Genomic DNA, 25,872 nt, shown 5'->3' with positions numbered 1-25,872 from the left:
GGTGATGCCGATCTCCCTAGTTTCGCTTGAACCGCACTATGCCTGACGTTGCCGCGCTAGTTGCAGATACGAATTTGCTGAAAAACTTGTTTTCTTGTCGTAGATTTGAATGAACGAATGTGCGCTGCATGTGGGAGTCCACATTGTACCGCGAGTATGCACCGTTGACGCGCCAACTCTTGGCCTGACTTACACCAAGCGGCCGTTGGCGCGGAGTGCATTCAGAATGCCCTCTACACAATCTGTGTGCGGTTAAGTGAGGCCTGACACACTGCGCTGCGTGTTCGTTATGCGTGACCGCAAGATGCCTCTGACCTCGCTAACTTTGTTTACGGCTGTTCTGCTAGTGTCTAAAGTCGCTGACGGCGTCTCGCCAAGGTGTGGGAGCTCATCCCATGTTGGCTGCTCCCGATATATTGCTTATTAGAGTTTGTGTTTGGGCTAGTTGGTAGCGGTAATACATGATGTCAAGGACCACTTGGGCGTTCATTGCCGCTATAGCGGTTCTACGCCCCTCTGTGACAGTTGTGCTGTCATCGCTCGTCACGCCAACCAGAAGACAAGAGAAATAATCCAGGCGGCCGAAATAGCACGCCTGGGGGATCGTTGCGTGTACGCGCCATCCATGGCCTTGTCCGAAAAGGAGATTGGCTATCTGAGTGGGGGGTGGGTGCAACCTTAGTTAATGCCTCGAGCTGCCTTTTGTTAGACGTCACAGCGTTGTGCGAAATGATTTGTGTGAAATTTTGTCATGACCGGTTTTTTTTCGGTTCTTTCCTATCTTTGTTTCTTTTGATAATGTTCCGGCCCGGTGTTTTATATTCACTCATTTCAATAAACTCCGTTGGAAGTTAGCGCTTGTGCCCGTCGCCTCCCTGTGTCTTTTGTCGTTTTGTTGGCGGTTCACGACGTCATGCTCCCGGTACTTTAGCGGGGCAGCGTTAAGTGTTCTCGAGTTGGGTACGTTCTTATCATGTCCTTCTCGAGCGGTTGGAAGTAACAATTCGCGTTTGTATTCTCTTTTTTTGTTCCTGGTTCCTGTGTTTTCAATGTTTTCATTCTGGTTAGTGACCCTATGTGGAGGCCACTTATTCCCGTTGACACCTGCGAAGCGCATTCAATGCTGTCTGCTTTTCTGACTACCTGGAATTAGTATTGAGCATCTGTCTCGACCAACACAAACCTCGTGCTCTCGACTTCAGCAATGTCCATTAGCAGTTCTCTAGCACCTGCGGTGAAGTTTAAAGTTCTGCCTCTGTTGTGGCGTGTTCAGGTTTCTGACGAGGATGCCGGTGAATAAAGCTCTTGTGCGCACAGCCAACGTGATATCTTTGAACGGCAGACCCGCAGAACTAGTGCACCATGCAGGCCGGTTCAACGCGACACAAACAAAAAGGTTAGTCCCATTTTCTTTTTTTTTTTTGCAATTGATCAAGTGGCGTGTATCCCTCCTATCTTTGTACTGCTGATATTACTTGTTTGCATATCGCCAAACAAGACTGTGGGGGCAGCGATAACCAAAACAATTCGTACGTGCGTCTCTTTCTCTCTCTCTCTCTCTCTGTCTTTTATCTCGTATATTCTGAATAGTTCCGCATTAGCTTATATAGTAGGCGGAAGTTAAATTCTTTGGATAGTAGTGTGAATTTGTGTTGGAAGTGTTAAAAAGTGCGCGAGCAAAGTTATTGCAGCAGTGCATTTCATTGCTGTACTAGCTTTGCACTATTACATATTAGTTGCCGTCTCCGCTGCTATTTTTAAAATGCAAAGCTTCTGTTTAAAACTGCTCTCTTTTTTTGTTCTGTCTCACAAGCACCAAATATATTGCATTGGGACCACATTTAACGCAGTTATCTGGTTTTGATTGTGCATGTATACAAAATTCTCTGGCTCCAAGTTGTCGGGCTTAACCCTTTCCGCCGTGGTGTCTCCAATCGAGGACACTAACAAAAGTTCTGGTAGCTCACAGAAAACAAAACCAAAGCAGCTAGTGTTCTGGGAAACAGTTCTTCAAGGATGCCTCTTGGGATACATGTAACTATTGTTCGTTTTGTTTGAAAGATGAACCCTGGAAAGACGAAGGCACTGCTGTTAAGACCAGGCTGATGTTGGGTGGCCTTAATGACTGATGTCTTAGCTTGATGACATAACTGTAAACCAAAAAGTACTTGCACTAACAGCTTTAGCATTAGTACGCTGGCTCGGTGCTCCCCAAAATTTAGGAAAACTAGCAAAAAAAGCTTTTCTTTTGCAATTTAAACTTTTAATAACAAATAACCTGCGTAGATTTGCCTGTAAATCGCCAATTATTTGCACCACAAGCTCAATGTTTTGTTTGTAAGCTCAGAGTACAAACGTTTAGAAAAAAACACTGAAAAGTTTTTACTTGAAATAAAAAAATCCAGGGTTGAAAAGGTTAAAAGGGCTATGAAGGCAAAAAGTTTTGGTCATGTTTAAAAGAAATTGCCTTTGGTTACTCAAACCCGTGACACATATACACGAAAAATGACATTAAGTGTTTAAGGCCTTAAGATACGAAATGACAATGTTTGGTTGGGCCGTGCTACATGTGAAAATGCAAAGGAACTACATGTGTTAGGCATGGGGGTGATAAGGACGAAAGAAAGAATTGCACTCATACTTTAGAATTTTTAATGGAGCGAAAAACGTCCAACAAGGGTTAAAAATAGTTTTTTTGTGAAAGAAAGCGTATGAGAAAGTGTTTTCTAAAAATGGTGTGAGCCGTTTCTAAAAGCGGTTTCAGCAGCTGCCGTCGCCGGCCAGATGTAGCCAAATCCGAAAAATTCACAACGATGAGTAACACGATGTTTTGCCTTTTGGTGCTGTTTTAATGAACTTCGTCTTCTTAAGAACTGCGCCACCAAGAGTGCACAAAAAACGTCCTATTTCGATGTTCAGCTGCGTTTCCGCGTCAACACTGGTATTGAGATTTTTGTTGGTTTCATTTCGTGCTCATCGCGTTCGAAAGTGGGCAGATCTAAAGCGTTTGTGACGGCGAATGAGTTGTGCAGAACTCCTTAAGACAAAAATGACATTAAAGCGAATGGCAATATACTTTTAAGTGGCAGTGAAGAAATGGCATTAAAACCTAAGGCATTAACTTAATGTCATTTTTGATTTACGTGTGCCACGGGTATCACTCGGCTTAGTTCCAGCCATGAGAGGGTCCTTTTAACTGAAAAAAAATGATGGAAATTTTGAAAAACTAACATTCCTCACCATGATGACGTAATATTGTTAAAAGTGACGTATTATGGGCCAACACTAAAACGTTCTTTATTTGTGTTTTAACTACATGTTCACATTCCAGGGATACGATTAAGCGGAGTATGGGGCCCCACTACAATGGATGAGTCATGTTTCTTTGTGGTACCTTAGGTCGGTGCCCAGTAATCACACAAGCAACATTCTGTGATGTCATAGAGAAATCGCTGTAAAGTGACTGAGGAGTACTCGCTGATTTGCATGTTTTCTTTAATACAGTCGAACCTCGTTATAGTGAACTCTGATATTGCGAATTATTGTATATAGCGAACTAAATACGAAGTTTGTTTGGTTATGCTTCATTTCAATGACACCTCAAACTGAAACCTCAAGAGCCGCACGATATCGGCTGTAAGGAAGAAATCTTTGGTTACCGCGAGGCTCAAAACTCGACAGCTACCATAATAACGAAAAAAAAAAATGAGACGAAACAACTGTTTTTTAGTAGCTAGAAGCCCTTTATTGTGTGAGCACTATGAAAAACTCCATTCCGCTCAGACTGTGAAAAGCCACCAGGTGAAGGCCACGTCCTCCTTCAAGTAACTAAAGAGGCCGGTCGGCCTGTTTTGCTTAACAAACTTTGTTCTGTTGCAATTTCACGTTCTCACGTTCCGGTCTGTTTAGTTTGAAATGCCACAAGGAGACAGATAAGGACTACCTCCTTTATAGTGGGTTTTAAGCGTAGAACAATTTTTTATCTAGGACTGTTGCACGAGCCAGATTGCCGATTAATTAGAGCCAAATTTGGCCTCTACGGCTGTAACGAATATTGGACATAACGAACTAATTTGCTGCCCTGACACTACTTTGTTAAAACGATGTTCGACTGCATCTCAATTTGTTTGAAGTTCGTGGTAATGTGATCAAGAGAAAGCAGTCTTTTTAATGGACCACACCTGTGTTTTGTCTTCATAGCCCCATTAGGCAGGGAGGCTGGAGTTTGAAAGGTACAAATGAGCCTCAAATACCACGATGTTAAAAATACGGTATTTACCATCATGGCTTGGTTCGCTGGTTTTTAGTTTTTGAATTTTTGCCACCTCAAAGGCTGCCAATAAAAATGGGAAGGGAGGGTGGCGAAGAGTCCTTTTACATCATGTCATTGTAACGGTGAGAGACTGGTGTGGGACGAGACGTTTCTTGATTGCAGTGGTGGTAGATAGTGTTTCAGATATCTCAATTGTTTACAGAGCATGGTACTGTCTTATCCTACAAGTAAAGGTGTCTAAACTGTTTGAAGTTTGTGGGCGAAAAATTGTCAGTGTGAATGAAATGTCAGCTTTTGAAAATTACTGAGCATACCTTTTATGAACAAATGTGTACGTCACTAAGCACTGTCTAACACACCCTTAATTCATGTCTACTTGAAAGTGGAAGCCTTTGAGGGGCAAAAGGCTGCGATGAGTGGTGTACGTAACATTTCTGAACGACAGGCGTCACCGTTATGTTTGCAACTGTTGGTGATGCAATATGTGCCTCTTAATCTTGCTTCTGCACGAGTTTCCAGAAAAATGGTTCTAGTGCACATGAAAAGAATTGCAAATGCTGGCAGAATTTTGTTGCTTGTTGATCAGTGTTATTAGAAAATTTTTCCCTCAAGGGAGCAAAAAATATGCTGCCATACTCATAATCATCATCATATTTTAAATATAATTAGGGTCTATTTTTTAGTACGTGTGCAGGGGCTGTACAGTGGCGATACGATGACTTGTAGGTCGTGGGTTCGGATCCCACCCGGCGGGAATTTTTTCTCTACTTTCCTTCTTTCTTTCCAAATTCTTTATCTGTTTTAGTTACCTGCCACATCCTTCCCTTTGGTTCCGAGGTTTTCTTGACTGCCAACCCTTATTTCTGTCTTATTTTCAACGAGCCCCTGATTTCCTATTCTGATTCGCTATATGCATAGCGAGGGCCTCTGTTCTGGCAGTCTTGGTGCCATAGGGAGCTTAAGTGGGTTAACCACTCTCGACGTGTCGTAGACACTAGAGTCACGGCCCGGCGGTAAAAAGGTCCCCTTCACCCCGAGAAGTCGGAGTGGCGCTGGCTACCACCCCCAAGCACAGGAAAAAATTACATTGACGTAAATACCCCAGAAAGTAGAGGGGAAAAATAGCCTCGCTGGTAGCGTAGTGGTTACCGCACCAGACCGGTATTCTGGAGGTCGTTGGTTCGGATCCCACCCGGCGGGCATTTTTTCTGTACTTTCCTTCTTTCTTTCCAAATTCTTTATCTGTTTCAATTACTCACCACATCCTCCCCTTTGTTTCCGAGATTCGAGGTTTTCTTGACTGCCAAACCTTATTTCTGTCTTATTTTCAACGAGCCCCTCATTTCCTATTCTGATTCGCTATATATATAATATATATATATATATATATATATATATATATATATATATATATATATATATATATATATATAGCGAATCAGAATAGGAAATGAGGGGCTCGTTGAAAATAACACAGAAATAAGGGTTGGCAGTCGAGAAAACCTCGGAAAGCAAAGGGGAGGATGTGGTAGATCATTGAAACAGATTAAGAATTTGGAAAGAAAGAAAGAAAGTGAAGAAAAAATGCCCGCCAGGTGGGATCCGAACCCACGACCTCCAGAATACCGGTCTGGTGCGATAACCACTACGCTACCGGCGGGGCGATTTTCCCAGTCACTTTCTGGGGTATTTATGTTAGGTATGTTTGTTTCCTGTGCTTGGGGGTGGTAGCCAGCGCCATTCGGACTAATCGGGGTGAAGGGGACCTTCTTTTCAACCCCCGGGTCGTGACTCGAGTGTCTACGACATGTCCAGAGTGGTCGACCAGCTTTGAACCCTCTTAAGCTCCCTTTGGCAACAAGACTGCCAGAACAGAGGCCCTCGCTATGCATGTAGCGAATCAGAATAGGAAATGAGGGGCTCGTTGAAAATAACACAGAAATAAGGGTTGGCAGTCGAGAAAACCTCGGAAAGCAAAGGGGAGGATGTGGTAGATCATTGAAACAGATTAAGAATTTGGAAAGAAAGAAAGAAAGTGAAGAAAAAATGCCCGCCAGGTGGGATCCGAACCCACGACCTCCAGAATACCGGTCTGGTGCGATAACCACTACGCTACCGGCGGGGCGATTTTCCCATTCACTTTCTGGGGTATTTATGTTAGGTATGTTTGTTTCCTGTGCTTGGGGGTGGTAGCCAGCGCCATTCGGACTAATCGGGGTGAAGGGGACCTTCTTTTTAACCCCCGGGTCGTGACTCGAGTGTCTACGACATGTCCAGAGTGGTCGACCAGCTTTGAACCCTCTTAAGCTCCCTTTGGCAACAAGACTGCCAGAACAGAGGCCCTCGCTATGCATGTAGCGAATCAGAATAGGAAATGAGGGGCTCGTTGAAAATAACACAGAAATAAGGGTTGGCAGTCGAGAAAACCTCGGAAAGCAAAGGGGAGGATGTGGTAGATCATTGAAACAGATTAAGAATTTGGAAAGAAAGAAAGAAAGTGAAGAAAAAATGCCCGCCAGGTGGGATCCGAACCCACGACCTCCAGAATACCGGTCTGGTGCGATAACCACTACGCTACCGGCGGGGCGATTTTCCCATTCACTTTCTGGGGTATTTATGTTAGGTATGTTTGTTTCCTGTGCTTGGGGGTGGTAGCCAGCGCCATTCGGACTAATCGGGGTGAAGGGGACCTTCTTTTTAACCCCCGGGTCGTGACTCGAGTGTCTACGACATGTCCAGAGTGGTCGACCAGCTTTGAACCCTCTTAAGCTCCCTTTGGCAACAAGACTGCCAGAACAGAGGCCCTCGCTATGCATGTAGCGAATCAGAATAGGAAATGAGGGGCTCGTTGAAAATAACACAGAAATAAGGGTTGGCAGTCGAGAAAACCTCGGAAAGCAAAGGGGAGGATGTGGTAGATCATTGAAACAGATTAAGAATTTGGAAAGAAAGAAAGAAAGTGAAGAAAAAATGCCCGCCAGGTGGGATCCGAACCCACGACCTCCAGAATACCGGTCTGGTGCGATAACCACTACGCTACCGGCGGGGCGATTTTCCCATTCACTTTCTGGGGTATTTATGTTAGGTATGTTTGTTTCCTGTGCTTGGGGGTGGTAGCCAGCGCCATTCGGACTAATCGGGGTGAAGGGGACCTTCTTTTTAACCCCCGGGTCGTGACTCGAGTGTCTACGACATGTCCAGAGTGGTCGACCAGCTTTGAACCCTCTTAAGCTCCCTTTGGCAACAAGACTGCCAGAACAGAGGCCCTCGCTATGCATGTAGCGAATCAGAATAGGAAATGAGGGGCTCGTTGAAAATAACACAGAAATAAGGGTTGGCAGTCGAGAAAACCTCGGAAAGCAAAGGGGAGGATGTGGTAGATCATTGAAACAGATTAAGAATTTGGAAAGAAAGAAAGAAAGTGAAGAAAAAATGCCCGCCAGGTGGGATCCGAACCCACGACCTCCAGAATACCGGTCTGGTGCGATAACCACTACGCTACCGGCGGGGCGATTTTCCCATTCACTTTCTGGGGTATTTATGTTAGGTATGTTTGTTCTTAATCTGTTTCAATGATCTACCACATCCTCCCCTTTGCTTTCCGAGGTTTTCTCGACTGCCAACCCTTATTTCTGTGTTATTTTCAACGAGCCCCTCATTTCCTATTCTGATTCGCTACATGCATAGCGAGGGCCTCTGTTCTGGCAGTCTTGTTGCCAAAGGGAGCTTAAGAGGGTTCAAAGCTGGTCGACCACTCTGGACATGTCGTAGACACTCGAGTCACGACCCAGGGGTTAAAAAGAAGGTCCCCTTCACCCCGATTAGTCCGAATGGCGCTGGCTACCACCCCCAAGCACAGGAAACAAACATACCTAACATAAATACCCCAGAAAGTGAATGGGAAAATCGCCCCGCCGGTAGCGTAGTGGTTATCGCACCAGACCGGTATTCTGGAGGTCGTGGGTTCGGATCCCACCTGGCGGGCATTTTTTCTTCACTTTCTTTCTTTCTTTCCAAATTCTTAATCTGTTTCAATGATCTACCACATCCTCCCCTTTGCTTTCCGAGGTTTTCTCGACTGCCAACCCTTATTTCTGTGTTATTTTCAACGAGCCCCTCATTTCCTATTCTGATTCGCTACATGCATAGCGAGGGCCTCTGTTCTGGCAGTCTTGTTGCCAAAGGGAGCTTAAGAGGGTTCAAAGCTGGTCGACCACTCTGGACATGTCGTAGACACTCGAGTCACGACCCGGGGGTTAAAAAGAAGGTCCCCTTCACCCCGATTAGTCCGAATGGCGCTGGCTACCACCCCCAAGCACAGGAAACAAACATACCTAACATAAATACCCCAGAAAGTGAATGGGAAAATCGCCCCGCCGGTAGCGTAGTGGTTATCGCACCAGACCGGTATTCTGGAGGTCGTGGGTTCGGATCCCACCTGGCGGGCATTTTTTCTTCACTTTCTTTCTTTCTTTCCAAATTCTTAATCTGTTTCAATGATCTACCACATCCTCCCCTTTGCTTTCCGAGGTTTTCTCGACTGCCAACCCTTATTTCTGTGTTATTTTCAACGAGCCCCTCATTTCCTATTCTGATTCGCTACATGCATAGCGAGGGCCTCTGTTCTGGCAGTCTTGTTGCCAAAGGGAGCTTAAGAGGGTTCAAAGCTGGTCGACCACTCTGGACATGTCGTAGACACTCGAGTCACGACCCGGGGGTTAAAAAGAAGGTCCCCTTCACCCCGATTAGTCCGAATGGCGCTGGCTACCACCCCCAAGCACAGGAAACAAACATACCTAACATAAATACCCCAGAAAGTGAATGGGAAAATCGCCCCGCCGGTAGCGTAGTGGTTATCGCACCAGACCGGTATTCTGGAGGTCGTGGGTTCGGATCCCACCTGGCGGGCATTTTTTCTTCACTTTCTTTCTTTCTTTCCAAATTCTTAATCTGTTTCAATGATCTACCACATCCTCCCCTTTGCTTTCCGAGGTTTTCTCGACTGCCAACCCTTATTTCTATATATATATATATATATATATATATATATATATATATATATATATATATATATATATATATATATATATATATATATATATATATATATATATACACATACATCTTACAAAATGTGAATGCATCCATATCATACCACTGGACTTTTCCGCTAATATACGGGCACAGCAGACGCTCAGAAATAATCCAGAAATATCCAGACGATCGAAGCAGTGAAAAAAATATATATATAGATAAAGTTTGTTTGTTGAAATGTGCACTTATAATAGTTCGTGATACCGGTGCCACCAATGTTTAATGAGCTGTAAAATCAGTTTCATGTGATGCATAAAAAAGCTGCTTCGATTATTGCATTCACCAGTGTTCATAGTATTGGAAAATCTAAAGAATAGTTTTATGACCAGCACTGTTCTGTCTATTCTTTGACCATAAATAGCTATCCTTAATCTTGTGAACTAATTGAATAACCAAAAAATAATGGGGCATTCGAAATCAGCGGGAAAAAAAAGCAGCAAGACTGACAAATTTCAGTTTATTTGAAAATTAAAAGTTGTTTTAACACAAGTATCTCTCCTTAATGCATTTGAAGCACCAAACAGGCATTTTCACGAAGTTCACGCTCTTTTCCACACTACAAATTGTTGAGAGGGTGCTAGCTGGTATACTGTACTGGGTGGCGATGCTCTCCTTTTTTGCCGGCGGAGACTGCATTTAATATTGCGAGCTTGTCTTGAAAAGCCAAAACTGTTCGTTTTCTAGAAGCGTCACCGACTCGCCACCATCGAACCAACACCAAAGGTAGCAGTGGAGACGCGCGACTACTCGGCGACTGGCTGGACTGGCACCTAATTGAGCCCCCACTCGCACGTGGAAAGCCACGGTAGTTTGGGGTGCGGGTAAAATTGGATAAAGTAGAGCATTTCTCCAAGCAATCTATCAGAAAAAGGGCAAAAAACAATGGCTCATAAGCATAGCGAATTCGTGACATCGATTTTAACCATCGCACAGCTTTGTTACATAGAGGTCACAAGAACGCGGGATTCAATGGGTGGCAATGGGCAATTGAAAAACATCTTTAAGTCCAGGAATTCGTTACGTGGAGGTTCGTTGCATCCGGGTTTAACTGTATTGCATTTTTCCAATGCGATGATGCTGTTTATAGGTGTACGGTAGGTAGCCGTGCGCCACTGCAAGTATGTACAGGAAAAAAAACATTGCATGTTCACCAATGTTGGCATGAACATGAGTCACTAGGTCCTACGTCTACGTCTACCTTGAGATTAGAGTACAAATATTTTTAGTATTTGACCAAAACCAAATATTTGAATACTGTGAATAGCGACTTCTTGAATAGGATTCAAACAAGCCCTCTTTATTGGTATAGGAAATTTTGACTATCTTCGCATCTTTATGCGTATTGTATTGTGTAACCTCAAAAACATATTTCTCAGGAGAGCATTTGCAAGCTGGTGTAGTTGGTGAAATAAACTGCTTCAGTCTGCAAAGCATGGTTGCCAGGATTTTCTTGGCGGTGTTTGTGAAAGTAACTCGCCCTAGTCGGGTGTATCAGCACAAGTGTTGAAATATGTATTGCTTTAGTTGAACCACACTCGCTTTAATTAGAGCCAGTCTGTTTCTTTTGAAAAATTCTTTTTAATCCAACCGGCATTCTAAACTGTCTGCGTCGCCCTTTTTGTTATCGCGTGTCCTTGACGAGATGGCGCTCTGGCACGTGTATGCAGATTCGCAGGACAAGGACACCCTGGGCGGCACGTCTCAGCCAGGGTGTCAAAACGAAACGAAAACCAGAAACAAAAAACAAAAAAAAACGGAATTTTTGGCCGGAACGAAAACGATAACGTAACGATATTTATTACTTCGTTCAAAAGCGAAACCGAAAAAATTTCGTTTCGGTTTTAGGTGTGAGTGGCAATTTCAAGTGTTTCAGGATTCATTCAATTTCCATTCAGCGAAATGGAAAATTGCCGTCGATTTGCTGGCATCAAATCGTCTTTCGTCTCTATGGCACCCACTCTCCTTCAGAAGGCTTGCTGTCAGCTTCCATACTCTCTCCGTTGGTGCCGATTGGCACGCTGCTGAGGTCCACGCGTAATTGCTACGGGCATGTGGCTTCAATGCAGCCGTCGCGTCCTTATTTATTTATATTCCTCATAAGCGGACCGTCAAGATCGGCTGAAATTTTCGCAAACAAAGCCCACGCGAACATGGCCTACACCCCGGACATTCTTAGAAAATGGCACTTTCCAAACGTCACTTGGTCCGCCTTCTGCCCGTTTTGTGACACGGACACCATTCCGAACTTGTGTCACCTAATCTGGAGGTGTCCTGCCTTCCCCAAAGGACGTGATACACTGATCCAGAAATTCACCCCGCCATCTTCAGAGCAAGATCACCTCGACCTACTTAGATCGGACCCCTCCGCGCTTGAGTGTGTGGGGAACTACGCGATTGTGAGTGGCCTGTTCAAGGCAGTGTGATGCGTGTTTCTAATCTATGTGCCCGGACACAGATGTGAAAGGAGCTAGGGCTATAGCCATGACTTGAACATTGAACAGTGATCTTTTAACTGTAAACTTTTTTTTTTCTCCTGACCCAATCCCCAAACAGGGCCTACGGCCTCCTGCTCAATAAAGCCATTCATTCATTCATTCATTTATTTATTTAGTTTGTGAGTTTAATAAAATACCCACAGTAGACCTACGGCATTGTTTAGGGGGTGTGTACATAAACACGAACATTCTAAAACACGGTGGAAGTGGGGGGAGGGGGTTGCTGAAGGTAGTGATGTTATCCGTTGCTACATACTCGCACACAATCTCTTTTAGGAATAAAGACGTGAGTTTTTCAGTGTTGCGTGAGACAGACCGTTTTATACTTTCAAGAGTCAGATCACACTATAGGAGTTTTTCAAACACTATATTAAAAAAAATGATTAGGCATCACTTGATGTGCTTTAATGTATCTTCACAATTCTCAATCTTTTTTAACAATTTAATAAATATCAATTTTTCTCGCGCAGACACGAAACGTTACGAACCGTTACGAACCATTACTGTTTTCGTTACAGAGCTGAAATGAAACGTAACTTTTATTTATGGAACGAAACAGAAACCGGAACGAAAAATATTTCGTTCCGACACCCTGGTCTCAGCGGCACATGGTCCAGGACCGGGACATAGAACAGCGCTACGCCACCCTACTCACCCTGATCCAAGACCTTACCAAGAGCTTCGAGGTGGACATCGCTGCCGACCTGGACCTGTGCCTCGATGAGGTCAGTGAAACAGTATCGGAACTGTGCTCTCTAATCTGGAAAAGCAAGGGGAAACAAGAAGACTTCTGTCTACAGGGAACTTTATACGCTTTTAAGGAAGCCTAGGGATTAAATGCAGTGCTTCACTATAGCATGCCGCGTGGTGCTTCCGATTCTTCATTGGGGCGTGAGAATAGTTTGTATCAGCTGCGTATTGCAGTCTGGAACAAGTTAAGAATGACAACAGCTCATGTTTGGTATCACTCCGCTAATTGACGGACCCGGATGTCAACGTGGCTCGCGTTTTGAAAGGAGATTTCTATGAATGCGTGATATCATCTGCCTTTTCTCACATAGCTTGTTTGTCATCGCTGCAGTCGTCTATAGGCATGTTAGGTCCGAAAAATTGCGGAAACGGCTCGTGCCACGTTCAAAATACAACCAGTAAAGCACTACTTGCGCCCAACAGACTAATATCCGGTTGCCATGATGAGGCACAGCGGCAACTTCCGTTGCTTTTCTTAAGTTGTTCCGGTAGTATACCAGGCTTCTGCTGTATTGCTGAAGCTGCAACGACCATGCTTTAGGTTTGATGAGGATACTTTTATTGAGATAACGAGCCGTGTGACATATGGCTTGTGTAACTAATGGGTGTATCAATATTATGGGCCACTAAGTATAAAACATCTTATATTTTTAGATTAAAATTTAGGCTATGGTTGGGAGTTGTACAAGTGAGGCATTTGCCTGTGGTCTTTCAAATACATATCTTTGTCTTGTTAAAAGCACGGAGTGCCAGAAACCTTATCCCAAGTAAACACTCCAGTTGGCTCTACCCTGGGTCGAATTTGACGTGGAGGGCAAAACTTAAAGGGAACAAAAAAACGTGTAAAAGTCTCGTGATGCAAGTGCCTGGTAAAGAATACTGTTTAAAGGAGCCATGAAGAGAAAATATAACTTCGTGTAATTTGAAAGAACTAGGATTCAGTATCTCACTCAGCTCCATTACAGCCACAAAAGATGTTTTTTAACGAAAAAAAAAAAGCAAGAAGTCTTTAAAAACTTTCAAACTCTGCGCCGCAGTGACGTGTTATGAGCAAGAATGACGTCATACGGGCCAACAATAAAACATAATTTTCAGTGCGTTAACTGCCCGTTAGCATTCAAGTGATGCGGTCAAATGGAAGTAGAGGCCCCATTACAGTCGTCCAAACATGTGTCGCCGCGACAGGTCAGTTAGGCGGCCGCCAATCACACAAACAAGGTTCCGTGACGTCATAGAAAAGTTGCGGGAAATTGGCTAGGGGGTCGCGACTGCTTCACACGTTTTCTTTAATATCTCCGTTATTTGTTCGAGGATTGCGACGATATTGGTATCATTGCTATCCGGACTAAGCAGTCTTTCTAATAAACCCAACTTGTATTTTGTCTTCATGACTCCTTTAATGACTAAAGTGTAGAGGGAAGTTTGACTGTGTCGGTTGAAAACAGAGCCATAAATGCAAATGTGCCACTCATGGCAGTGGCAGTCACTTATTAATGAAAAAAATGCCAAAAGTGTCAAAGCACGTATCCTCCCCCTGTATTCACTTTCCTGAGCCGCGATTTTTGTAAAGTCTCGAATTTTTCGTGTTGAAGCGCGGATTGGTGCAGCTTGTCTATCCAGTTTGCAACAACAAGCACTTGGGCTAAAACAAACCTTCTGAAACGCCGCCTTAATGTTTGTTACAGAAAAAAAAATGATGCAGATTGCTGCACTAGCGGTGTAAGGCTGGAGAAACAGCAGAGGGCTTCCTCGCTTCCCCGGAGACTTGCTGTTGCACCTCCCACGGATTTCCAAACTTGCCACTGAATGATCTCCATGACTGGCAGGCCTGGATCGCTTTGTCTGCAGGCTTTCACATCTCAAAGTGAACCACGTTAGCACATGATAAAACCCGCAGCAACTGGCTTCGCGAACTCGGCATCTATAGCAGGAACTCGGCGTCTGTGCTCCCCACTTGAGGTGCGAACGCACGTGAACTGGCGAGTAGATGAACACCTGAGATATCGCACCACGAACGCTGGGCAGAGTGTTCTTGATGGTCGAGCTGGCTGAGGCGGATCTCCTCAAGAGGTGTACGCTCACGTGCGCGCGGTGTTTTTTCAGCTAGTGCTGCATGGTGGAATGAAAAGCTTAAATAGCTCAATGTTAAAATGCTGACGCAAGATCCAGCAATTCCGCATTTCAACATTCAAGTTTCGTGTCGTCACAAATCGTAGTGCAGGAAAGTAAATGCAGGGGGCGATGAAACTTTTTTCGGTGCATTTGGTGTTTTTGGCATTTACTGCATCAATAAGCGACTGGTGCTGCTGCGAGTTGTATATGTACATTCACGGCACTGTGCTTTACGGCTAGAAGAGATCTTGTTTCTACATTTTAGTGTCCCTTTAAAGGAACCATGAATACAGAATGCAAGTTTGGTTCATTCAAGAGACAGTTGTCCTAATTGCAGCGATTCCAGTTGTAATGCAAACATAAGTCTAGGTAACAAGTAAAATACATGCAGTGGTGACTGCCAGCTGCTTTATGACTCAACCCATATGAAGTCACTGGGACGTGTTTGCGCACTTGCTGGCTGCCGCCCAAAGCCACCGTCAAGAAAAATGACTGCGATTGTCGTGCTGCGTCTAGTTTACATCGATAGTGCCACCTAATTCTATCGTAAAGTTCTTAGGCTGATAACCTTGTTTTAGATGTTACCTTGTTACGTCAGTGCTGACAATCTGTAGCGTGAAATTGGAAACTTGAGTGTTTTTTGGGTGCAAACATATTTCAAGGCTGGTATAGGGCTCAGTGAGTTACCAAAGGCTAGTTCTTTCATACTACAACAAGTTTCATGTCTGTGTCGACCCTGTAGGTGTGAAGAACAAAAGAGAAATCAACTGAAGTTGCATGCTCGAAACCACCGTTTGAATCCAGGCAAGCCAGATCTTTATGCGACTACACAGATTGGCGGGATTGCCTTAGCAGCGGGTCAAAAGAGCCCGCATGCGTCCAAAGCAATGTCTTAGTCACAGTGAGCCAATGCTGTGATCATCCGGGCCTCCCACTACAGGGAGTCACATACCTGGATCTTGTCCCAATCCTGGGGGTGGGTGGATCTGGGTATCGACGCTAACGTCTTGTTTAAGAGGAATTTGAACTTTCATAGAGCAACGCACAAACACCGTAAATGGCATTAGGTTGTGAAAAATATAAGTTTCAGTTCAACATGTCCTTTTCTTTGTTTCTTTTTCCATGTTACTTTCCAACATCCTAGGAAGCTGGCATTGACTTTGGTGTTTGTTTAAATGCATGGTTTGGGACAAAACAGTCTGCAATGTGTATTAATTGCTTGATTGACTTTACCTCGTGCATTGTATGTATGACTGCATATTCTACCAAGGCTTGTGCTATCATATTTGCTACATAAAAAAGTATGGACCTAAATAAGTCGTGTACTGTCTCTACGTTATTAGTACTGAGAAAATGTTCCTTTTTTCGTTACTCTTCATTCTTTGTTGCGTGTTTCTTTCTGTTTTATGTTACTTGTTTTTTAACTTGCTATACTTTGATCATTTGTATGACCGCACATTGTATTTTTGTAAATTTTCCATTGCCTTTCCTTTTTTCTCTTCCAGTTTTCGCAGACGCCAGTCACATACCAGAAAGGGGAGGCCAGCATAAATTTCACACAAGCGGCTTTTCTCATCCCAGGAGGTGCCTTTGTCTATGGCAAAAACGTGAGTGATGCTCATCTGCTCTCACGTACACTGCATGCCAAACCAATAAGCGCGGTTGTATACTATTGTCTACGCCGTCTGTGGGAGGTCTGACGAAGGACTGTTGCCTGAGGCCTTCAAATTGCTGAAGCAGGTCGCCAAAGGAAGCGGGGGTGTGAAGAGAAAAAGAGAAAGTGAGAAAAACAGATAAGAAAAAAAAACATGAAATTTAGAATTCTTTGCTCAAGCAGTACAGAAGAGGACGTCGATAAACTGATGTACTTGAATGCTGGTTGAAATTCGCATAAAATGGCTCATTCTGATGGTGCAATTTTTTTACTAATCTTTTTGACGTGATGGGCTTGTAATGACTGAACGATGGCCCAATTTCGTGTAACACGGAATTGTGTTATTGTAGGGTCCAGTTAATAACTTTGGTTGTTCCACAGGCTCTTGTAAAACGTTTGAAATGGCTGAGATGTTTTATAACTTCTGTCTCTGCAATACTCTTTCCCGTTTCCATTGTAGGTTGAGTACCTCTATGCCCTTGTACAGAAAACAGCTGGGGAGATCGCCAAAGGCAGCTATGTGCCGCCCTCCCTTTGTTGCCGATTTTACTCGTGCCCTGCATGTTTTCGGTTAGTTTTACGTTGATTCTTTCTTTGGCTGCGAGTCTTACATTTTCGCAGATAGTAACATGCCTGACCATTACTTTGTTTACATTGATTTGTCTTTTTATAAATAATGTTTGTTGGCTGGTACTTTTCTTCTTCCTATTTGCACTGATTTGTTGATAGCCCCATTAACTGAAATTAACAATATATCTTTCTTTGCATGTAGATATGAATAGCCAGTTGGGTTGTGCGAGATGACCAGCCAATTTAAGGTAGTAAATTTACGGAATATATTATGTTCAAACTTGCATCATTGAAATATTTAGGTTTTTTCGTTTTATGCGGTGTAATCGGAGGATCAAGTGAGCACATTATCTGGCCATAACTATTCGCATGGCTTATTAGCTTTTGTTTTTGCTCGTGTACGTGCTTTTGTTTCAACGTCGTTTTAGATACACTAACTGCGCTTGCAAAAAGAACAATTTTGCTGTGGCGCAGTGCCTGCACCTATTTCTGCCTGTTCTCTGCTTTCTTTCTCTCTCTGCACAATTCTGGTCGACGTTCCGATTCTAGTGTAGAGTAGGTTTGCAAACAAACGTCCTTGTCTGCGTGTTTCTAGAAATTTGCTGAGTGCACAGCAGCCCACTTGCAACATTGCTCAAAGTAGAGTTACTGTCACAATTTGCAGCTGAACTGCAACATTGGCATTAAATGTATGCTCAAATTCTGCTAAGGGCACTGTCTTCGCTGTGTGGTCTGTGTCTGAATTACAGTCGAAACCCGAATAACCAAACTGCCGGGGAAAGCCAAAAAACTTCGCTTTCGCGGGAACTTCGTTGTCGTGGGAATGAAACATAAACGACAGCAAAATCAGCCACAACCCGAACATTTATCTTCGAAAGTCAATTATATGCATTATTTTGCGTGCTTTACCTTGCAGAACTTCACAGCTCAGTTCTCACACTACAATAAGTGCTTCACTGCTAGTCATTGTGGGCACCTCTGAATGACAGGATCGTGTCAAACGCATCCAAAACATCCCGCAGGTTCGCCCTCTGTTTTTTTCCTTGGCCCTTAGCACTGCGTATGTCCCAGCATGAAAGCAAAATCCAGCTTTTTTTTTAATGAACTTTTCTAGAGAGTGCGCCTTGTTACAATGTTGTTCACAAAACTAAGTAAACATCGCTTTGTTGACTTCCAGAAAGGCCACAGCCGTCAATGTTTTGTTTTTTGCACGTGCGCCATCAAAGAGTGACAACCTTCCTTTTCACAACAGTAGAGCTTCCGGCGGCTCTAAACTCGTTGGCGCTAACCTCTCTTCCGCCACCTGGGCCACTGATTTGGGCCTTATCTTGTAGCGATAAAAACTTCCGCTTTTGGGCTGGATGAGTCATCTTACTGAGTGCAAACACGCCGATCGCCATGCACACAATGAATGCGTGCGTGCTGTTCAGGGATAGTGAGCTAGCGTAGCCCAAGCCAGTCCTTTAACGCTTTACTGGTCACGAAACTTCGGCACTCGTTTCATATATAGACCGCGGACATCACTACAGGCGCCACCGCCGCACGAAGGGAGCCTACGCGCGTGCGGCATATTGGCAAGCTCTTGGCGTGCAAACGCTCGCTGCTATTGGCGTCTGTGCGCTGATTAACAGTGCCTTTTTTTCGTAGTAGTTAGCGATGAATAGTCCAGTCATTGTGTATATCACCTGCTTTCAACGGGGTTTTATTTGTACAAGTATATTACCGTAGACTACGGCCGTGAACGCAACAGCTTCTGCGCCCTCTGGCACAAGCGCTGCGCCGTCGTGTTTAAGGATTTTAAATATCTATTGCTTCTTTTCTTAAAGCAAAAATTGTAAATAACACGCATACCGTAGCTCCGTAGTCACGGACTGCTGCGGGCCTATCGATAATACAATAAAAAAACTGAAAGAAACCAGGTACGCGTCGTTCAGACTACGCTTAATGAATCCGTTGATTGCTCTGGAATGCACAGAATGCTAAAAGAGATAGCCCAATAGTATTGTCGTTTCAATGAGTGGGAACATCTCGAGAACATCTAAAAACGCTGCAGAAACGGGAAGGATCAAAACACAGAGATATAGGTTGCACCGTGTGTCTTTCCGCTTCCACGCTTTGCAATCCTTGCACAAAAATGAAGCGAAAAAAGACAAATAAAACTGATTTTACCACACCCAACAAAAATTTAAATATTACGAAGGGAGACAAAGGAGCACGGTTCGGCGAACAAAAATTTTTTTTTTTTCTGCGCTGCGATGTGCAGCACATGGAGGAAACAGAATATTGCCACGTAGCCATGAACGACGCAAAGCTTTTCTGAACGAAATTTATTAAAGCGACCTCCTGCTCCACAAAAGACTAGAATAAAACACAAACGTCGAAGAAGCAGTCCGCAGTGTGACGTGCACAGATGAACGTCGATAAAGTGAGTTGCGCGGCGTGTGCTACGCATGCATTACTATCGGTACGTTATTAATTTCAGATCCATGGTAATGGGATCGAGAACATTGTTGAAGAAAAAAAAATCCAGTTAGCGACAAGGTAACACCCTCTCCATATCAAACAATATTGGCCGACGGGATGTACGACAAAAAAAAGCAACTGGGCGGTCCCGTTGAAACGCAAGGTCAGAAAACCGGAAGCGCCCACGCGCGGTTACAAAACAAACAAAAGGAGCGCTAATGGATTATTCGCGGAAATATGAAAAGTAAAAGCACAAGGGCATCCCAAAGCTTTTTTTACATGCGAGCCTGAGCGCAAGGTAATACAAGTCTGCAAACAGGTAATGAAGCACCTGACTGATCTGAGAAAAATCCAGATTTAAGTTAGCCTTGTACAATTCTAAGCCCAGGATGCTCTCAAGAGGGTACATTGCTTTTTTTCATTCTCTCACACAGTGCATTCCCCCACACTGTCACGCACTTATAATCAAAGCTGAAATCTCCCGTTTCCTGCCTTGGAATGGCCCGCCTCCATTTCTCACGCAGCTCCCCGTCGCTCGATAAACAGAAGGAAACATTTTATGGTTTATCGTTGTACAAGGAACGACATCCCGAGACGCAACACGTGTTCGGCATCGTCGTTGCACTACGTAAGTCGCACCACAACAGTGCGAGATGCACGTTACATTTCTTTCCCCGCACAAAACAAACACTATGGTGGCTAGAAGGGGGAGGTGGCGTCAGCGCGCTTGCGCCGCCGACGGGAAAGCGATTCTTCGTTTCATGCACTGCATCGGTGGCCGGGGTGGCGCTCCGGTCAGCACTTCGATGCTTGTTGAAAGCGAAGCGCAGGCAACGAGCGGGGTTAGCGCATGACCATATGAGTACACTTCGTTTGAAATGCACTTTACATTCCGTCGTTTGTTTATTAGTTCTCATACGTGTTTCTTTGTGCCTTGAAGACGGAGTTTGTCACTTTTTAAAAACTAATGTTCGGTTCGTACTGAAAGTGGTAATCCAGAGCCCATTGCATAGCTCGATGAGCTCTGGCGTAAAACGGAAAGCGTCGCCGATGCACTACTCTGCGTAAAAGTCTCGTTACCGACCTAAAATAAAATTACGGGTGTATCGATTCCTACTATTTATCCCAATTTTTATGAGTATTTATCATAGAAACCACCCCATAAAAGCGTCGTCGCCTCTTTGCACAACGACGCTACGGACGCTGGAGACGAAAGCGCTCGCAATATTTCCGCAACCGTGATTGATATCACGAAATGTGAGTCGCAAAGCACCTATTTGGTGAAGCACAAGATTGCTGGGGTGACGATGTTCATTTACAGTTTGTACCATGGATCACCGGAACCTTGCTTTTGAAAAAGTCGCTGTCGTATTCACTACAATCGAGAGATAAACAAATTAACTTTTATTGAGCCCATTTCAGGGGACGCTCGCAGGCGTCAGACGGGGTGGAACCCCAATAAGGAGTCCCATACCTTCACTGCAGAGGCCACTAACCGTGCAATGGTGCAAGAGCTGCTTGTGGAAGCTACCTGATTCCCTGAAAAGGAATTGCCGAAAGGGTGAGTTAATTTGCTGATAACCACAAACACCAAGAAAATACCTGTGCATGGTGTGAAGACCTGTGGTGAGAAAAGACCTGGGGTGCCAATTCAAATTAAAAGCGCTGTATTGGCAGAGTTCGCATTTAAAAGTTTCAAATGTTCATTGTTTTAACGCCTCAAGAATATGAGCTTTTTGGTGAAATATGGAAAGTTTACACCAGTGCAGCGAGATGTAATAGAGCAAGACAATTACGCAAACCTTGTTGTAAACCTTTTACTGTCTTGTTGCGTTGGTGGGAACATTGTGTGAGAGACTCATTACCTTATAGAAAAATAAGATCTCTGCAAATAGAATACTTTTGGAAAAATAGCATATGTTCATAATGATTGTTATTTTGTCCTGCACACTAAAATTTGGGGCAAAGGTTCAGCTGTAACATGTATTATTACTTTTGCTTCCACAGCGGTCCTGATATTATATTGCTTTACTTCATAAGCGTGCTTAGGAGCAGTAAGTGAGAGCGATAGCGAATCTTGTTTTCCAATGCTTGATGGTAACTATTCATGCAGTAAGTCTGAGGCATCAGCATCTGCTCATCAGCAAGTTTAGTTTTAAAAGTGGATTGAGAGGGCGTCTGCCCTTGTTGGGTTTCAAAAATGGGTGTTAAAACATCGGCAACATTCTTTTTTCTGCTGTCGTTTCCTGCTTCTCTCTGGTATTAACACTTTAGGGTCGAATGTTTTCGCGAAATGTGCCCCTCAGGGTCAATTTTTTTATTGCTGATTTCGATTCTTCGGATGAGTCTCTTTCGAGGAAAAATTATCGCAACTGTTTTAGGGTGACCATAAAGAGACAAAAAATCATTTGTGTTTTACATACATGTGGTTTATTCATGAGTAACAGAAGAAAAATTTCAAATAATAACGAGAATAACAAGCCGGCACCTTTTGAGTGAATCGAAATCAGATAGACATCAGTTTCGCGGGCGCAAAAAGCGGGAAGCTCAAGGAGGGCGATACCGAAACCAGCCGCTAAGCGCACGGGTGCGTGCGGCCAGATGCACGAGCGATAGACGGCACACCGCTCCTATAAAATACAAAAAAAGAGCCTCATCAGTTCAGCAAGTGACCTTGGTCTGTGGTAGCGGCAAGAACCTAGAGGCGCCTAGGCGCCCGGTGGGCGTAGAGTTTCTGTATATCGCGTAGCGCAAGAGTTGCACATCTGATTGCCACATGCCGCGAGTTCCAGTTCGACAGAAAGCCCGCTTTCAGTGCTGCACACAGTCAGTTCTACCAGAGTCCTTCAAGGTTCTACTCAACTGGGTATCGGCGGTTGTGGAAGCGGCGGCAGCGGCGGCCGCTCATCTGATAAGGGGTCCAATATCGTGCGCCAGTTTTTGCCGGGCCGCTCCTCGCCACTCCTCCTCACCGCTGCCACTGGCGCGGCGGCCCGGCGGCCCGGCGGCAGCTTTTCAAACCAGATGGGTGGCTTTCCCGCACGACCTGGAACTCAAGATGGCGGATGGACGGGCAAATCTGCTCCCCTAGGGGAGCTATATACAGGACCTCTACGTGGGCGATACCCAGCGCTCCCCCTTGTTATCGCATGCGCAAGCGATAGCCGGCGCGCCGCTGAAGTAATTCATAAAAAATAAAAGGAAGAGCCATCGGTGCAAGAAAAAAATTCGACGTATTTCTGCTGTGTGGCAGCACATGCCAAGAAACAGAAGTTGGCGAAAAGGCGTGCTTTTTATACATACAAGCGATGACGTACATATATCCTGTTGTCACGCGTCACCTCAGTAAAAGAATGGAGACCGAGCGCAAAGGCATCAAGTTCAGACGATACTTTAAGACTGGTGAGAGTACTGGGAAGGTAAGAAAAATAGACAATAATAGTGTTGGAAATACACTACATACAGAAAAAACCCCAAATGTCTGTCAGTTCCTTAACCACAACTGTATCCTCACGTTATATCTATCCGTCCCTATAGTTTCTCAAAGGACATTTTCATACCGCACTTTTCGTTGCTGCGTTGGACCAGGTCGTTGAAGCAGTCGAGTGCCACTTGTCGTGGAGGTGGCTCCCTGAGTGCAGCGCCGTGAAGATGGTGACGGCGCCAGTGGGGCGAAGCCACTGGTACGTGTGTGCCAGTGCAAGCCGGTGCTGAAGCTAGCGGAGCGGAACTGCCGTTGCCCAGGAGCACCCGTGTCACATGCTTGGAGGCCAACGGGGCAGTGCCGCTGGTGCCTTGCGGGTTCCCAGACCTCGCCTCGAACCACGATCTCTCCGTTGTTGTTGTTGTTGTTCCTTCACAAAATGGCACGATCTCTCCGTCCACCCGCTCTTCGTCTTCCTCCTCGTTTTTCTTCTTTCTCTACCAGCTTCCAGAAATTTCTCGCTTAGTCTCTTTTTCGTCGTCTCCGCCATCTTTGCACCTTTACTCCTGACACCTGTATTCAATAGCGAATCACGCATGCAGGAAACCATGCGAGTGAGCCGTCACTGGTTGCGTCGGGCTCCGCAGGATGGCGGTACTTGTCCGTGGGAAGCGCATGATACGGGTTGGACATTCCAAGCTCTAGCCCGCCAAACGCAAAATATTGCCTGGACTCCAATGTTAGTGCGATTAATAACACCCCTGTTGACACCATCATTGAGAATCGGGTTGAAGCAGAGCATACCACGCACGCCGGTGTTATTTTTTTCTTCAGCGTGCGGCCGTTGTGGCACAAGCCGCGCCATTTTGTGGCACTTCGGCCATGTCTGTGGCCATTTCCAGTGTTTCCAAGCGAAGAAATTGACCACTGAACTTTTCAATCAATACCACCTATACGTTATTCACCATTTTGAAGGTGTTTGCAGAGGACGTATATGTACGTCCGTGACCCTGAAAGGGTTAAGAAAGCCATGACTAGCCGCCCACGTTAGGCCCACGCTTTAGGGTCTAAAGTTTGGTATCCCTAATAGTAAGCTTAACACGACAAGCAAGATCAGGCTCGTTCTACTTGAAGCTCGGGTCCTGCACGACGATTTGATACCTTGGAGTGTAATGTTAAGCCTAATGTCCGGCGGCGCACACCCACACCCAACAGTTGCTGTTGTCTTTTCCACTTTTGTGTGACGGCGTCAGTTCGCGGCACACGGTTGGCAAGCGTGCCAAAATCATGGATTGCTAGCCCAGTAGCTCCTCCGCAGTAATAACGGTGAGTCAGTGCTCATTTGTATGCTCCATTCATGCTCAGATTTATCATTGGACGTGTCGAATTGACTCTGCTGTGTTCTCTCCCGCCCGCTTATTCCGTCCCTGTGCGCCAACTGCAGCAGTACGTGGCCCACGAGGAAATGGCGCTGGCCGACAACCTTCCCACCCCAAGGCAGGCGGCCCGGAACCAGGCGGTGACGGCGCAGAATTTGTTCCGGAAGCAGCGCCAGAGAACAATTTCGGTGGTGGTCTTTGACACCGAGAAAGAGATCGAGATACACGAGTGAGCCGCTCCTTCGTGTCTTTTGATGATTGTGGCAGCGTTGCTGGGATACTCTGGATGAACATCACAAATGTTATCAAATAACTTGACTCAAATAGGTGTGTGATAATATTTATGTAATTACCTTAAAGTTCCGAAAGAATGCCCACCCAGATTTTAGAGATATCAAGTGAAATATACTGGGTTCGCCGACTTTAGTGTCAGGTGTGAAAAACTTCAAAGTGGCCGGACCCCCAACCAAAACTGTGACGATACCAAGTAAAAAATACGAGATGGGCGAACTTTCAGGTAAAATGCCTAAAGGACAAATAAGGGACTGTATCGAGACATGGATAGATGATTCGCCTTGATTTTGTTCACTCATCGTCGCTTAAGGCATCGAACGATGCGTCGCTGTCCATCTAACACGAGCTGCATGTTGTCGCCCACCATGCTGTCCCGCCCACCATGCTGTCTCGAGCTTCGAGGCCCCTCGCCGGTTCCGTGCTCACAAAGGCCAGGCGTTGGTTGAACTTGCCGTCTCCAGAACCGTCATGACTTGTCTAGATGCCCCACTGCTTAAACGATGCCCCGACGGCATCGTTGTAATACAACAATCAGGGAAAACATGGTAAAATTGGGAAATTTGGCAGACACCCCTTTAAACCTACTTCAAAGTGTTATATCAGACGTGGGATGACGGTGATGTGGGCTGCCACTTCCCTCAAAATAGCAGTAGTTCAAAGGTCTAGTCTATGCAGAAATGCCTTCAGTATCCACCCCATCGGAGTGTGGTAGGTCGGAGTGAGGTAGGTTGGTAGAGCTGGCATGAGCACAAGACATAATATAGCCTGCGGTCTCGTTAGCACACAGCAGCAGCATGTTACAAGCCTTCGTATAAGGAAGACGCATAGTCAGGGAGCAAAGCAATGCCTGCTAGCAGCTTTATTGCAAAATTACATGCGTTAGAGCTTGCATCACTCTTAGGTTAAGGGGAAGAAACAGTTTAGGATTAGAGGAAGAAATGACTGCCCTGACGGAGCAGCTATTCATTTCACATTTCAAAGTTGACACGACCTGCACGATGAGGCAAGATAAGATATAAGATTCTTGGTCCCCTCTCAAGATTTCATCACATCCATCAGGTTGGTCACAGAACATCAAAATAGGACATCTAGAGGAGGAACCAGTTATTGATTCGAAAGTTAAGTCAGTCGCTTTCTGGTCCTTAGCGGGGTTGAATTGAAAGGTGCTTTTGGAAATGCTTTTTTTGTCTGCTTCTGCCCTTTTTTTGTTGGGGGTGCAGAGAAAGCCACGGAACTAGTCCTGCAGTCGATAAGGGAGGAAAACATTTGTGTGCTTTATGAGCCTAACTGCTTAAATTAACGCGCCCCCCAGGACTCCTACGAAAGTCTAGTCCGCAACCATGTGCGGACGATCAGCGTGACTT

General features: G+C 45.0%; 1 protein-coding gene across 1 annotated transcript; it reads left to right on the top strand.

Moving 5' to 3' along the window:
* Positions 1-12,459: 12,459 nt before the first annotated feature.
* On the top strand, positions 12,460-24,447 carry LOC144172566 (condensin-2 complex subunit H2-like). The gene is made up of 3 exons (XM_077701236.1): positions 12,460-12,587; positions 16,230-16,331; positions 24,280-24,447. Exons 1-3 carry the CDS (start codon positions 12,471-12,473, stop codon positions 24,445-24,447), a joined length of 387 nt encoding a protein of 128 aa, XP_077557362.1. The 5' UTR covers positions 12,460-12,470.
* Positions 24,448-25,872: the final 1,425 nt, after the last annotated feature.

The sequence above is a fragment of the Haemaphysalis longicornis genome, unplaced genomic scaffold (assembly GCF_048455015.1).
Source record: "Haemaphysalis longicornis isolate Haplotype H1 unplaced genomic scaffold, Haemaphysalis longicornis Haplotype H1 scaffold_234, whole genome shotgun sequence".
Taxonomy (NCBI): domain Eukaryota; kingdom Metazoa; phylum Arthropoda; class Arachnida; order Ixodida; family Ixodidae; genus Haemaphysalis; species Haemaphysalis longicornis.
This window is presented reverse-complemented; position numbering and strand designations above follow the sequence as displayed.

What these genes read in the sequence shown, in the direction of transcription:
- LOC144172566 (XM_077701236.1), top strand. Translation starts at nt 12,471, where the DNA reads ATGGTCCAGGACCGGGACATAGAACAGCGCTACGCCACCCTACTCACC. An exon ending in TGGACCTGTGCCTCGATGAG is followed by an intron (nt 12,588 to 16,229) that starts GTCAGTGAAACA and finishes TTTCTCTTCCAG; the next exon opens with TTTTCGCAGACGCCAGTCAC. An exon ending in CCTTTGTCTATGGCAAAAAC is followed by an intron (nt 16,332 to 24,279) that starts GTGAGTGATGCT and finishes CGCCAACTGCAG; the next exon opens with CAGTACGTGGCCCACGAGGA.